Source organism: Thunnus thynnus, chromosome 23 (assembly GCF_963924715.1).
Source record: "Thunnus thynnus chromosome 23, fThuThy2.1, whole genome shotgun sequence".
Taxonomy (NCBI): Eukaryota; Metazoa; Chordata; class Actinopteri; order Scombriformes; family Scombridae; genus Thunnus; species Thunnus thynnus.
In genome coordinates, this window is record NC_089539.1 from 11,198,553 (window position 1) to 11,213,205 (window position 14,653).

Below are 14,653 nucleotides of genomic sequence, written 5' to 3' on the forward strand. Positions count from 1 at the left end.
CAGCCTGAACGCACAACGCACATCAGGTCTGCTGCCAGCTGGTTATCTGAGGACGGGAATGAGAAATTAATTTTCTCTCAATGAAAAACGTAGTCTCCTTGAAGCTTATGACAAACTGCCAAAAACGAGCCAACGAGATGCAGCAGCGAAACAAGCGTTTAAACAGCTGTTCTGTATTTTGAAACAGTCAATAAAATTCAGTAAATAGCGAAGCTGCCTGTTTCATGACTTTATATTCATGTAGTAAATTTACAAATATCAATTAGATGGTAATCTGCATGAGAAATTAAGAAAAATAAACAAAATTGGTTATAATTATCACCCGCTTATAGTGATCAATTTTCTCGTTTGCACTTTACAACTAGATGTAGCAGGCAGCTGTTGTTTATTTGATTTAGTTATTTGAAGTATGAATTTAAGTTATTATTTGAAGTTGTGCACTTAGCAGTTTATCTTTGCAATCATTTTTATCTTTGTATAACGTATTCATTTGACCTTTTGTCTCAGGGCTGCTTTGGTTTCCTATTGACTAAGTGGACTAAAGGACCATAAATCTTACTCAGGTTGACATTGAGTAGCAAATGTTTGACATTTGATTCAGTGTGATCTTTTTTATTTGAGACCTATAAAAGTGTCTACTGCAGTCAAATGGAAAGAGTAACTCAAAACATCAATCTAGAATCAAATCTATGAATGTATTGAATTGTGAACTGATTTTGAATCACGAATTGTTTTGAATCGCATATTGATTGTGAATCAAATCGTGACCCCAAGAATCAGAATCGAATCGTGAGATTTCCTGAACCGTGCACCCCTAATAATTATTTTTCTTAACACCAGAAGGACCTCTGTCTTCTGCTAGACCCACTCCACAGGCAGTAGACACAGTAGAGCTTAATTTATTGTAAGCTTAGTTTAGAGTCCAGCATTTTGCTCAAGGACCCTCCAGCAGAGCTGATGAGTGCTGACACAGCCTATTGATCCAGTGTCCTCAGGTTGAAGAAGGGTCTTCCGACTCACTACACAACCCAGCTGCCTTTTATTGATTTTATGCTTTTTAAGGCCAAGAAACCCACCTGAACACCACTTGAAAAAAAACAACAAAAAAAACAGTTTAAGAGCAGGAAGTTGAAAGGAAAACCTGACAAAAATAAAAGCCTTGACCTTTCTACAAATTGTTTTTTTTTTGCAGATAGAAATTCTTTGTTGAATTTTAGAAGCTTGTGCAGCCTTTTCACCTTTTTTTTTTTTATTGTGAGTGATTGCACCATATCCTGGTTGCTTCACACTTTTGTCACTATGCAAACATTTATCATACATATTATTCCCACCCGAGGGGCAGAGATATCTAGCCTGATGGAAATGTGATATCATGATTAAATTTGGCCAAATAGCCTTAATGGAACCGAGATGAAATGACTGCGTAGAGTGTGTGTGTTAGTGCTGAATATTTATGAGCCTAATATCAGGGTGTGTGTGGTGTGTGTCTGTGTGTACGTGTTTAGATTGCGTTCAGCTGCATTTGTGCGACTGAATTGACAGTAAAGAGTTCATTTTTGCTAAGCTGTACACAGCTCTGACTCCAAGCTTCTGAGTATAATTAGTGATACGGGTGTCACAATGAATAATACATGTACTACACACACACTAACACCTGAGCGCAGGTTCAAACCATCACTACTACACAAGCTCACAATTGATGAAAAAAGGTAGAGAGGGAAGAAAATGAAGCTATTTCACATCAGTCTGCGGCGCTGAAATGCTAATGATCATAAATGTGTAATTCAAGCTTCTGCGATATTCTAGAGAACTTGATCTTCCTGCCTGTTTATTTCATAGCAAATGGCATTTTGCAGCAACACACGTCTCTCTTTGCATGTGTGTCTATGTAGTGCACACTGTATGCATGTATGTATGCATCTACACACTGTGCTGCATGTATATTCATCATCATCTCTTTTTCTGCTACTCGTAAATTTCTCTTTTTTTTTTTCCAATACCTTGAACTCATTCTCTTTGTCTTTGGTGCCCTTGTGGAAGGGCCGGTCATATCTGAACTTCCAGATGTGATTGAACTTGTAGAAGCTTTTGATGTTGTCAGGCACTCCGTCTCTCTGTAGCACATCCTGACTCTCTGGGATGGGGGTTACAGCGTAGATCTGCAGGTCTGGAGGCACCGGAAGTTAAGGGAAAGAACAAGAGAGCGACAGAGGGAAAGCGCTGCAGCACTAAAATGGAGAAGAATTCTTCAGTGACCCGAAAGAACATGGGCATTCGCACACGGGGGACGAGGATACACACAGGATGGTGAGGTGTGTGGCTGTGTGTGCACTTTGACAACCACACACATACACAAACACTACATAAAATATTTTATTTTTTCATGTGGAAACAATACCTTGCTAAGGATATACTAATAGGCACCAGAACAATACCTGGATCCAAACCAGAATACTACACACCAAGACAACAAATGGTGCAAAAAGCTGCAATTTCTCTGTTTCTAAAGCTACTTTGATTGCTACTTTGTAGTCCAACCACAAAGAGAGAACAAAGGTACTAAATAGAGAAATAAAAAGCAAAGGGGGAAAAAAGTTGGAAAGCTTTTTGTCATATACAAAAGAAAAAAACAAAAAAAAACAGACAGCACACAAAGATTTGTCACTTTGAGCAGTGGAGAGTGGAGGGGGAAAGAGTCATTAGTGATTCAATGAGAAACCCCTGCACCACGATGAGCAGCGTCACCAGAGAAATATGACTTGAGACAGCTAACATACAAACATTCATACACATGAGTGTTTGCGACAAGGATATACAGATGGGTGAGCAAGAGAGACTCTATTGATTAGAGTTATGTGAGAATTATACAGCGGTGTGCTAATTTATTCAGATGTTAGCTGTCTTTTCTAGTATGGAAAGTGCATTACATACAAAAACACTATGAAAAGGACAAAAAGGGACATACAGAAAAAACTTAAAACATGTCTCTCCTCCATCTGGTTATGTTTTAGTGCTGCTCTCTTCAATCTTTGTGTCATTATGTCAAAGTGTCTGCCTTTTTCCTCTCCCTCTCCCTCTATATAGGCCAACATTTGTCCCATACACTCGTGTGAATAATTAAAATGCCTCCCCTATAGTGCAGCTGAATTTGAACACAGTGCATGGAAATTAACAGTATAGCTCAAGGTGTGATGATTCTTTCCCTAATAATGGGTTAAGAGATTAGAAAGGTTATTTAAACCACTGTAATAGTGAGTAAACCTATTGTTAATATTAACAGTATATCAAAATATGGTCCACCCTTCAAAAAAAACAGTTTTCAGTCATGAGTAGTGTTCCTGTCATGGAGAGATTGTGAGAGGTTCCTGTCAGGCTACACAAAGCCCACAGTTAACCTCTACCAATCAGAGGGATATGATTGTCAGTATGTAGCCTGAGAGAGAGAGTCCAGGATAATAGCCCTCCCTGCTGCTCGTGAAGCTTATTGCGAGAGATAATAATTGATGTGACCCAAATGAATGCAACATCTTTATCGACTCAGAGTTTCTCTCAACTGAATTATGGCTGCTGGATAGCGAGAAGATGCTGTTTAGGAAGATTTTAGTGAGTAAATCCATTAAAACCGTTAAAGTGCAGGAGAACAAAAAAAGGGGTTTTGAAATCTCTCTCCAGTGGAAATTTGTCTCTCGTTTTTGTGTTCATGCATATGTGTTTCATAGTATGTTGTAGTATCTGATTCTGAATACTGCACGTAATATGCAGTACAGTGAGAGCATTCCTGTGAATGGGCCTTTGATAATGACAACAAAGAGATTGCCGGAGAAAGAGCGAGGCATGATCTCTGGTAGCTTGCGTCTCCTTACAGGCAATTGTGTGCATGTAAACACAAGGCGTGCTGTGTGCGTATATGTGTACATATGCGTGTGTACTGAGCTGTAGTCGATCTGTATGCATTTCCACATGCCTGACTGTGCCTGCTCAGCACGGATGCATGGCTCCACGCTAAGTGAATGAATTTGTATGTGCCATTCTCTATATCCAAGGATACACTGCGCGTCTGCCTGGTATATGGTCTGGTCCGGCTGGTTGACGTGCTGCATGGCGATGGCGTGGGGGAACTCGTTGAGCATCCGCTGCTGGAAAGCCTCCAGCCTCTCGTAGTCATGGCCGCGGCACACAAACTCCTTATTCTGCAGAGGGAGAGGAAAAGGCAGCGTGGGGTTAGCTTGACATCTAGTGGTCGCGCACTGCAACTGAAGCCTTGGTTACAGACTCTACCAAGGACAGACCCTGTTACATCATTAAATGGCATTGAATAAGAGTTGCTGAATGTCACCTCACACTGAAGGAGTCTTACATAAGAGAAATTAATTCTTCCTGCAGGCATGTTTCTTCTTTGGAGAGAGTAAAATTAATACTGTATTCAACTTGCTATTCATGACACAGTGGGAAAATGGAGATTTCTTTACCCGCAAGAAGAAGGGAAACTTCTTTCCATAGAAACCCACTCTGAAGAATTCAGGTTCAAGTCTTTGCTGGTCCATGATCTTGTCATAGAGAGACGCTTCCATCATCTAGCAATGGAAATCAATGACAACATTATATATAAACAACAACAACAATTACCATGCAGATTTGCATGTAGGTGCATTAAATGAGTAAAATTACTTTGTTTACTTGGTAGCTTTTCTGAATCAAATGAGTCACTTAAAACAGTCTTTCTTCATGAAATGTGTCTTTAACTTTAACTCACCCTCATCTTGCTTAAGTTCCTGTAGTCATAATAAGACTCATACTGGTCAGCAAGCTCTCTGCACAGGATGATGCCATTCTCCCAACACTGAGGATAGAGACACAAACACACATGCACATACATTTAAAACACAGTGAAAGCAACTGAATAAACGTTTTGTTCTATGAAACTTCAAGCCTGCGTGTGCTTTGCAGTGGTGCTGCTAAACTGCATTACCTCCACTGGATGGCACTAGTGAGTCAACAATATCATGGTGAGTCAAATATAACCTCTTCATGCAGGTACACGCAGCACCCAGCCATCTTGCTAATTAAATGAAAAGCTTTCCTTTCCTGCCGCCTTCTAATCCCTGTGCAGCAGCACCGCAGATGGCATAGCTTGTGAATGTGAAAGAAAATTGGACTATGACTAACGAGGAGAGCAGTTTTAATGATTCCGCAGAGCTATGTTATTTCATCAGGGAAGCTGAAGGTTTTTTTTTTGTGTGTGTAATTTTGGAGGGTTTCAATAATGACACTTTTCCCTGAGTACAGAACAATGAGAAGGGTAGTTAGGATAAAGAGATAAAATTAGAGGAGGGGAGTGAGACGGAAGAAGACAGAAAGAAAATATGTGCTTCCTGAAGAAGAAGCTGTTAAGTAACAAAGTGAAATGCTGCAGCATCCTGAATCAGCTGAGCTGTGTTTAAGCTGCCAATCTCACTATTCATTCTTTGCTATTGCCTCAAACCGCCTATGCACATCACGCTTCATCTGTCAGTCTTGCTGTCATCATCTCCCACAACGCTTCTAAAAAGGAAAGGTGTAGGATACCGTGGGACGCTATAGATCCTTCTTTAATTACATCCGCCCGCTATTCATCTGATTAAACCGAGGAGCTGTTGATGCCTCGAGCCGCTGTCACGGCTCATGACAGGGAGAAATTGAATGTCTGACCAGCAGTGACATGCATTTTTGTAGCTCTGTACAGCTCACAGCCATGCACTACTTTCCTCTTAAGTGGGGATTTAATTTCCTGTGAATGATGTCACGTCGCCACTAAACAAGCGAGGAACTTCCCTGCTGCGGCTGCTGCATTTCAGTATTAATGTTTAATGAATTTATTCATGCCTGTTGTGTTAAAAATCAGGGTATTGATAGCTTACATGGATTTATTCTAAGTGAACCATTAGTAGCATGGCTGTGCTTCTTTTTCAATGCCAAGTATGAATCTGATGTGCATTTATATTTTTGCATGTTAGAATATGTATGAGAAGCTGACATGCTGCTGGTTGTCAGCTTAGGAAAACATACATGCACTGAGCTTGAAGCATGCTCTTGCTTCACAGCGGCTTAGCATGTATTAGCTTGTTGATACAAACATATCTTAAAGCTGCATTTAACAGCCTGCCTAAAAAGTAAAAAAGCAATGTGCTGCCAAAGTGCTGAAGACAGGAATATTCTTGTTTAGGTTTAATAGTAAAGATATATATACACTACCAGTCAAAAGTTTGGATACACACACACACTCATTTCAATGAATGGTATGGTACTGTATGTGTGTTTCAGCTCACCTTCCCCCTGTCAAAGTTCTGGACAATAGTGAGATGCAGATACTCTTTTCTTTGCCACTCGCTCTGCATGGGGTAGTTGAGAAACTCTCGTAGCGGCCTGTCTGACCATTCCAGTAACTCATCATACAGCAGCAGTGTGTACGACGCCTCTGTGACACACAAACACACACACATATAGACTGACAGTCATCATCATATTCAACCTCAGCAACACATACTGTCAAAAATATTCATCTCAAAGCAGCAGTAGGCATTTTTAGTGAAACATGACAGATTCAGTGTCTCGTCTTTCTCTATATGAGTCATGGTAGCGGTTCAGAGCAACACATGCAGACGTGCAGCACCCTAAGAATAAAAATATGAAAATATGAAAAGACAGTAAGGATGACTGGTGAGTCCAGTAACTTTTCATACGGCAGCAGGGTGAACACACACTTGTACACACATTAGATCAATTGATAATGTATCACCCACATAAATATATACTGTATGTTCAGGTCATAGCTTGAGGCATACCTGTGTAGTTTTGTGCTTTCAGATGAAGGTCGTACAGTTTGTGAATGTAGCGGATGTACATCTCCTCTTTGTTCAACTCCGTTTTGTAGAAGTTCTACAGGAGCAGGGGATGGTTCGGTGATGATTGAGGACAAAAACAATCACGAAAAGAGAGAGGAGAGAAACAGGATAGGGAGATTATGAAAATTGTAGAGAGAGTGGGAGATGCAAATGAGGACACAATTTAAAAGTGGCAGATTGTTCTATGGCAGCAGTAGTGTAACAGTATATTTCAGCTGCTGGTTAGTGACTTCTGATCCATCTGCCTACACACGCAGGTGCTTTTGCAGATGGCTGCAGTTACATAAGGATAACCCGACAGGCAGCAGGACTCACTAAAGTGACAGCAGGGAAACAAATAACAAAAAACAAACTTGTCTTTTGTCATGTCAGTAAAGGAAGGATTTAAATGCATTCATTTATATAATTTCATCCCCTTAACCAGAGAGAAAAATGTATCCTACAAGATATACGACAAAAAAAAAAATACATTAAAATTATGTTAAATGGGCTTAACTAAATAAATTAACAAGTTCATGTTAATTTTTTCATACTGCTATATCAACAAAAGGATTAAAACTTCACAAGATTTATAATAGCACCAGAAGATTAAAAATTAACCTATTAATTATGATTTTAACACTCATACATTAAATTCTCTTCTCTTTAGAACAAATGAAGATTGCTCAAATATGTTAAGAAGGTAAGACCTACAGAAAAGATTTTAAAAAGCCTTTGGCTCAATGCAAATATTGAGAAACGGGTTCACAAGCAGGAGGCGGTTAGCTTAGCATAAAGACTGGAAACAGAGGGAAATGGCAAGCCTGGCTCTGTTCAAAGGTTAAAAAAAATCCAACTATCAAAGTCTCTAGAGCTCACTAATTAACATTTTATATATACTTTGTTTAAACCGTACAAAAAAGAAGTTCATTAGTGAGCTTCCCCGTTTCTACTCTAGCTGACTTGCTGCTGGCTGCAGCTTTATATCTAGCAGAAAGATATAAAAGTGATAACAATCTTCTCATCAAACTCTTGGCAAGAAAGCCAATAAGTGTATTTCCCAAAATGTCAGCAAAATGCATTAACAAACATTTCTACAATTCAATTGACTTGAAAACTCTAAGTATGCGTTCATAAGTTGAGAGCACTCTTGACTGGTCATGAGGTCATACATTTGGTCAGTAATTCTGTTGAGATTTTTTTAAATCTTTTTTTAAAAAACCCGTCTGAAATTCTCTAGTGATAATAAAAAGCTCAGGCAGTTTTAAGAAACCCAAAACCAAGAAACATGAATAACTGCTACTCACCAGTAAACTGACAGTGCATCCAATCTTTTTGCCATCCACTTCTCCCAGCTTCATACAGTCCCTACGATAGAAATATAAGGTATATAAGATATGAGTTATGAATACAGTAGAGAAGGAAAAAAAAAGATGTCATAACGCTTACATTTAAAGGCAAGATTAATAAGTCATAAGGCATGCGTGTTCGTGAGAGCGTATGTTTGCACTCTCACCTATAGTCTAGCAACCTCTCCATTAAGCGAGTGACGGTAGCGATAAGGGAGATTCCACTCTCCCTCCAGGTCTCTCTCTCAATCTTCTTCAGCAGGCTGGTGGACAAACGGAGAGAAACAGTACAAGATAGAGAGATGTCAAGACCAAAAGAGACAGAGGTAAAAGAGAGCAAATGGGAAAGGAAAGGTGATGTGGGAGGGGAGAAAGAAAGAAGAAAGAAAGAAAAGGTGGCGAAGCAAAAGAGGAAATCAATCCCAGTCACACCAGTGTCACCTATGCTTGGTGCCCTGCCTGTAGGAGTTAAAAAGATACAATACCATGGAGAAAAGAAGGCTATATTTATATTAAAAAAAACAAGGCGGCTAAAAAATGTACAGTAGCTGATTCACTACAGTATTTTGCCGCCAAAATAGATCTTAGAATTGCATCTCCAAATGTTGGTTGGTTATCTCAACTGGCCAGCAAAGAAGACAAATTTTCCCCAACGTCAAACCCTTCCACCCTGTTACCCCTCACACAGACGACACTGAGAGAACAAAGAGGAGAGCGTCTTACCTAGGGTATGGACCAAACAGAGGAATTCTACTCCAGGCGGGAAGCATAGGCGGAATAAATTTATATTAATACGATTAATATCAGCGCACACTCACACAGGTTAGCTTAGGGGTTAGTGGAGTTAGTAGGAGGGAAATAAATTAAATGAAAAGCAATATATTAATTAAGCATGGTTGGCTAAAATCATAAAGAAATGCAGTTTAAATGTAAACATAACTTATTAACTGCATTCAGAGATTCTTAATGCATGATTACACTATGTAGATTAGATATACAGACTTTAATAATATGCAGTGATATTACACTATTTTCAATAATGTTTCATATGTTATAATGATGGTAAAAAGAGTGATTGACTATGAAAGACAAAGGATCAATTACAGTACACAAATCCTGATAAAATCTTCATTGAGATCACACTTTGATTCACAGATGTGACACTAGAGGAGATGGACAGTATGTTTATGATTCAGTCTTCCTTTGATGCAGTCATGTTTGAGAGGCTAAGCTGAAATGTAAGACTGAGAGTCTGAATACGGTCGTCCGTCGTGGAGGGCGACATAAAAATATGAACAGGCACAGAACCACGAAAGAAGCAGGGATACACACACACGAGCGCACACACACACACACACACACACGATAGCGTGAACATAAACACTACGCATGCAGGAGCACAAACCTGGAAACACAAGGACGGAGTGGACAACAGAGTGGCCACAGACGTGTTTATGAAGATGAAGGTGATCGGAGCTGATCACTTACCTTTGATTATTATTTCATCAATCTATTTCATATCAACACTTTAATATAAAAGAGCTAACTAAGGCTTAAAACAGTTTTTTTGTTTCGCAGCATGTTCTGTAATCAATCTAAAAGCTCAACACATTTTATAGTTTTTTTTTTTTAACTCAAGTAAAACATCAAGGCAGAGCTTCTCTGTGCTGTAATGTTGTTATCTGTGCTCTTTGGGTTTCAGAGTTAAAAGCTCATTTTCGTCAGCAGCATACTTAGACACAGCAGATAAAGCAGCCATTTACCGAGGTAAACGAGCCGAGATTTCAGCCCACGCAGGCATTTACCTGATGAAGCCTTGTGTGGGTCGCGCCATTCAGGTGATTAGACGCCATAAACGGCTATTCTCTCTGTCGGTGCAGATGCCACCAGTGTCCTGAAATGGCCTCTGTCCAAGCAAATGTATTTCAGCCTCTGTTGTGATTTTACTGTTAAGCTAGTTGAGCTCTTGAGTGGCTCTGAGGGGCCATTCCTTTCTTCTAAAATGAACGGTAATTAGCAAAAGGTGTATTCATATTAGATCCTGGTAGCTGCATCTTCAAGTATGAATTCACCTTTTGCTCAAAATACATCACCCGTACGCCCATAATCCTCATGGTTTCTGTCCCTATCGCTGTTGTTTTCCTTCTAACTCACATGCTGTTGAAGAGCTCCCTGTACGTCTCGTCTCCTTTGCCCTCAGACATCAGGCTGTCCAGCTTGTCGATCAGCTTGGCCTCCACCTGAAAGGAAAAAGCATTTAAAGCTCTAAAGAGCTGCCAGTTCAAACAATACCGATACATGGATGGGTCAGAGCTTAAAACTAAACAGTGTGTTAAATCAAATCACTTCGTGTCATGTCAAAGTCGGTCATTTGTTACAAGACTTTGCTAGAATAAGAACAGTCTCAGACACAAGTCCAGTTTTAGAGTTTAATCCTGCACTGATGAAAAAGGTCATGATGTTTGTTTCTTGTGGCTCACTACTGAAAGCCCATCTAATCCTGTGATTAAATATCAGTTTCAGTGAGCGGAGGTGGTCTCAACAGCTGTGTACCTGTTTGAAATTGCCGCTGCGTCTCTGCTCCCAGTCCATCATGTCATGGAAGATGGGGATCATGACATTCCTGAGATCAGGCTGCGGTACCAGCGTCACCTCCAAGAACGGACCAATCATCGCTGGGATAAAGTTCAACTTGTGCTCCCCTGCAGAAAAAGATAGAGGTCAACACAGAGGTTAGGCTCTCACTTTATCCCTGAACACAGCGTATTGTTTATGTCAGCGGCAACTCAGCCAACCTTGGATAGATTCCTTTCTTCAGCGATTTCAACCACAATAAAGGCTGCTCTGGTAATTTTGATTTAAGTGCACTGCACTTTAACAAAATTAAGTGAAGCAGTATGTTCATAAACTAAATAATGACAGAGCCTGTGTTTTTATCGTTGATGTAGGGACGTTACCATTCATACTGACGTCAAATAAAACAAAAATGACTTCAAAATGCGTTTCAAATTGTGATAAAACACACTTGAATACAACATAAAACACCGAAAATTATGATTAAAACAGAAAATTGTAGAGATCCATCACAGGCTCAGAGCAGAACAAAAGGATCCACACAAAGCAGATCGAAGCATCCAGCTGGTTGCCATGGTGATGTGTGTGGTTTTTTTTTTTTGGCATTAAAAAAAAGGCAGTTTTTAATTCCCATCAGCTCAAGTACAAAGAAACAGAGAAATGCTTTGCTTTTACTATCTCTGATGTTAGTGCTGTATGTCATACAGACTAATCAGAAAGGAATAAATGTTGACTTTTGTGGCATGTTATTAAAGATCATTAGATGCTAATTGGTTGAATGGAAGACAGGCTGTCTTTATAACACTTTATTTGTGAGAAGAATCATAAATTGAATGTATTAGATGAGTATAAGTGAGTCTTTTTCTAAAGAATATATCATCTGATAATTCGTAAAACAGTCCATATTAAATATTCATGTGAGCCATATCAAAGTAAATGTCATGTGTTGAGATGACAAATGTGTTTTATCATCTTACCCAAATTCTGCCACATGCTGAAGATCTCACAGCCCATCATCACCCTCATGTCTCCGTACCTGCACGATACAATAACACGGTTAGAAATGTGTGCTTGCTGCAGGCAAATACTGAGAAAGGCTGCACAGAACAGCATGTTAAGTAGTCATTATACAGTATGTGGCATACAGTACAGCTTGTGTGTGTGTGTGTGTGTGTGTATGTGTATGTGTGTGTGTGTGTGTGTGTGTGAGTGACAGACAGCTTGAGCAAGATAAGATCTTTGAGCATCAGTGCACCGCTCGTTACAGGCCCACTTAACACATGCGGCAAAGAGTGAGAGAAAGTGTCTGTGCGTGCAAACCCCCCCCCCCCCCCCCCCCCCCCTCCCCAAAACAAACAGCACTTACTTTTCAAGTATCTTCTTCCTCTTGGAGGGTGAGAAGGACTCCAGTTGAAGACAGGGCTGGTTGATAAATATTACAGACAGATAGAAATACGAGTCCCACACCTGAAAACAGGGAAAAAAACCAAAACATCTTGTCATCTTGTCAAATGTGTTCCAAAACGTCCTCCTACTTACGTTTTCATGAATTCAGGTTAAAAAAAAAAACAATCTTCACAATTTTCCACTAGTATCCATGGATTCTTGACATTTGAGTTTTCAGATGTATATTGTAATACATGCTGAACATAAGCTGTCAATTAAAGTCACAAAAAATGCTTGTGCATCCTTTAAACATACAGTAATATCTGAATACACTAAATATTCAAACTTAGAATAGGAAATGTAGATTTATAGTATTTGAGGAAGAAGAAAGGTCTCACTATAATTTAAGTAACTAATCTTTAAATCACTGTTCATTCTATGTTTGTTGGCTTTTAGCTAATTTTATTGTCTGACCTAAGCTTTTGATTAATGTCAGCTCCATTTTATATCTTTGCCTCTATGAAAGCTTTTGTTTTAAGAAGTCTGACAAACAAAAAAAGAATCCTTTAATTTTTATCATAATTGAATATCTGCCTGTGTGTCAGGGTGTGTGTGAGTGGGAGGTAAAATGTTGCTGCAGCCTTTTAGATGTAAGGCTGTTTGATACTCAAACAGCTTTGAAGCACTGTAGCACTACATGATCTACACACACACCCACACACACACACACACACACCGGCACATTTCCCCGTACCTTGTAGTCAAACTTGTCACTGAGAAAGTTTTTCCTCAGAGCGTCAGAAAGGTAGAGGACAGTTGTGATGATGACACTGAGAGGAAAGGAGAGAGAGAGAGAGGGGGGGGGTTATTGTGTCACCTTGGAGAAAAATGCACCATGAATGATTCACATTATTCAGATGGCGCCTTTTGTGAAGTAATCATGCAGGGATGAAGTAATAGGACACGATGACAAAATACAGAAAGAAACATTTGGAATTACCTTTCAAACCACAAAACTTTTTTATGTTCCAGTTTTCTGAATTTCAATTCTTTTAAGGCTAAAAAGTCTGTGATATGATCCACAGACTTTGGTGCTATTGCTACTGGAGATACATGCCTTCATTACTGAGTAGATACAAGCATTTCAGTGACCTTTATGGATCAGATCCTGCATCCACTGCATTTGAAAGTGTCCTCCAGAGTGACAGAGTGCAGTAGCCTTGGATTCACTCTCATTTGAACAAAGAGCACTACATCAAAATTCCCTGACAATTATGTTGTTATGGGATGTTGACAATTTGGTAAAAATATTTTACTTGTCTTTGTATCTCCACTGTGAGAGGTAGATACTGCTAATATCTAGTTGTGCTTTTAAAAGAGAATGTAGAGAGGTGGGACACACATTGGCTGAAGAAAGACACTATCAGCAGATGAAAGCTCTCTGATTGAACAAACAGTCTGTGTGTCTGTGCGTGAGTGTGCATGATCTTACTTGTTGGTGACCAACCGCATGACAGTCCAGTCTTTGGGGAACATCTCTGGTCGGATTAGGATCCTGAAGACTGTAAAGATCTGAAGAAGGAAATCCTGGAACACACACACAGATAGCACAGGCATGTTATCATTGGGTAAAATACTGGCTTAAGGCTTCAGGATGAATTCTGGCTTAAACAGTTTGCTATCTGACAGGCCCAAAACAAGCTCAAGGCCTAAAGGAATCAGGCTGTGTTTGCTCAGTACTCTAAATTAAAGTCTTTCTCTGTGTCTCTCTCCATGGTGCTGAAACCTTTAAACATGGCCTCTGTCCATGGTTCTGAAACATTCAAAGTCAAGCTACATACATCAGAATGATCTTCATTGGGCACCTATGTTAGTAAGCAAGTACACATACAATGAATTTGACTCCAGTTTAGTGGCTCTCAGTGTACTTGCACAGAAAAACAACACAACAATCTTCAGAAACATACATAAGGAATGACTATATACAGGTGAAACTGTTTCTGTGAACTATAAACAGGATAGAATACATTATATACATTTTACATTTATTATTCAGACAATCTGAATTCTGAATATATAAGTACTCAGTTCTTTGTCAAAAATAATGTGTTGGAGCCAACTTGCCTGTTTATGATAACTACATTGTGTCATATGACTGAACAGCAATGCTATCATATTCACATATTTTTATGCTGACTAAGGCCCAAAAGAGCTATGCTGAACAATAGTTTCAAACGTTCCAGACACTTACTTTGTATCAGTGTGATAAAATTATAGGGAAAATGTCTTTCTCCAGTAAGTGCTTTCAAGCTAACAAGAGCATATAACCTCTCTACTGTGTCTGACATTCAGTGAATTGATCGTAATTCTCACTGGAGTGAACTTTGCTGCTCTCTCTCTCTCTCTCTTCTGTGTTCCTATCTCTCTGCTCTTCTTCATCTATCTTGCCACTGCTGACCCTGCAGTACAGCTCCCTTACTGTCC

At 39.5% G+C, this 14,653-nt stretch overlaps 1 protein-coding gene across 6 annotated transcripts in view; it reads right to left on the reverse strand.

The window, feature by feature from the left end:
* Nucleotides 1-14,653, reverse strand: part of dock4b (dedicator of cytokinesis 4b) — a 119,919-nt gene that overhangs the window by 23,128 nt on the left and 82,138 nt on the right. For all 6 annotated transcript variants that reach the window (XM_067582546.1, XM_067582548.1, XM_067582547.1 and 3 more), the window contains exons 27-40: nucleotides 13,662-13,756; nucleotides 12,924-12,999; nucleotides 12,150-12,250; nucleotides 11,761-11,819; nucleotides 10,763-10,911; nucleotides 10,364-10,449; nucleotides 8,377-8,472; nucleotides 8,168-8,228; nucleotides 6,822-6,915; nucleotides 6,306-6,454; nucleotides 4,754-4,840; nucleotides 4,470-4,574; nucleotides 4,049-4,190; nucleotides 2,001-2,167 (exon numbers count right to left, since the gene is read on the reverse strand). In XM_067582546.1, the coding sequence (XP_067438647.1) occupies nucleotides 2,001-2,167; nucleotides 4,049-4,190; nucleotides 4,470-4,574; nucleotides 4,754-4,840; nucleotides 6,306-6,454; nucleotides 6,822-6,915; nucleotides 8,168-8,228; nucleotides 8,377-8,472; nucleotides 10,364-10,449; nucleotides 10,763-10,911; nucleotides 11,761-11,819; nucleotides 12,150-12,250; nucleotides 12,924-12,999; nucleotides 13,662-13,756 (1,467 nt within the window). The remainder of the gene's footprint in view (nucleotides 1-2,000; nucleotides 2,168-4,048; nucleotides 4,191-4,469; nucleotides 4,575-4,753; nucleotides 4,841-6,305; nucleotides 6,455-6,821; nucleotides 6,916-8,167; nucleotides 8,229-8,376; nucleotides 8,473-10,363; nucleotides 10,450-10,762; nucleotides 10,912-11,760; nucleotides 11,820-12,149; nucleotides 12,251-12,923; nucleotides 13,000-13,661; nucleotides 13,757-14,653) is intronic.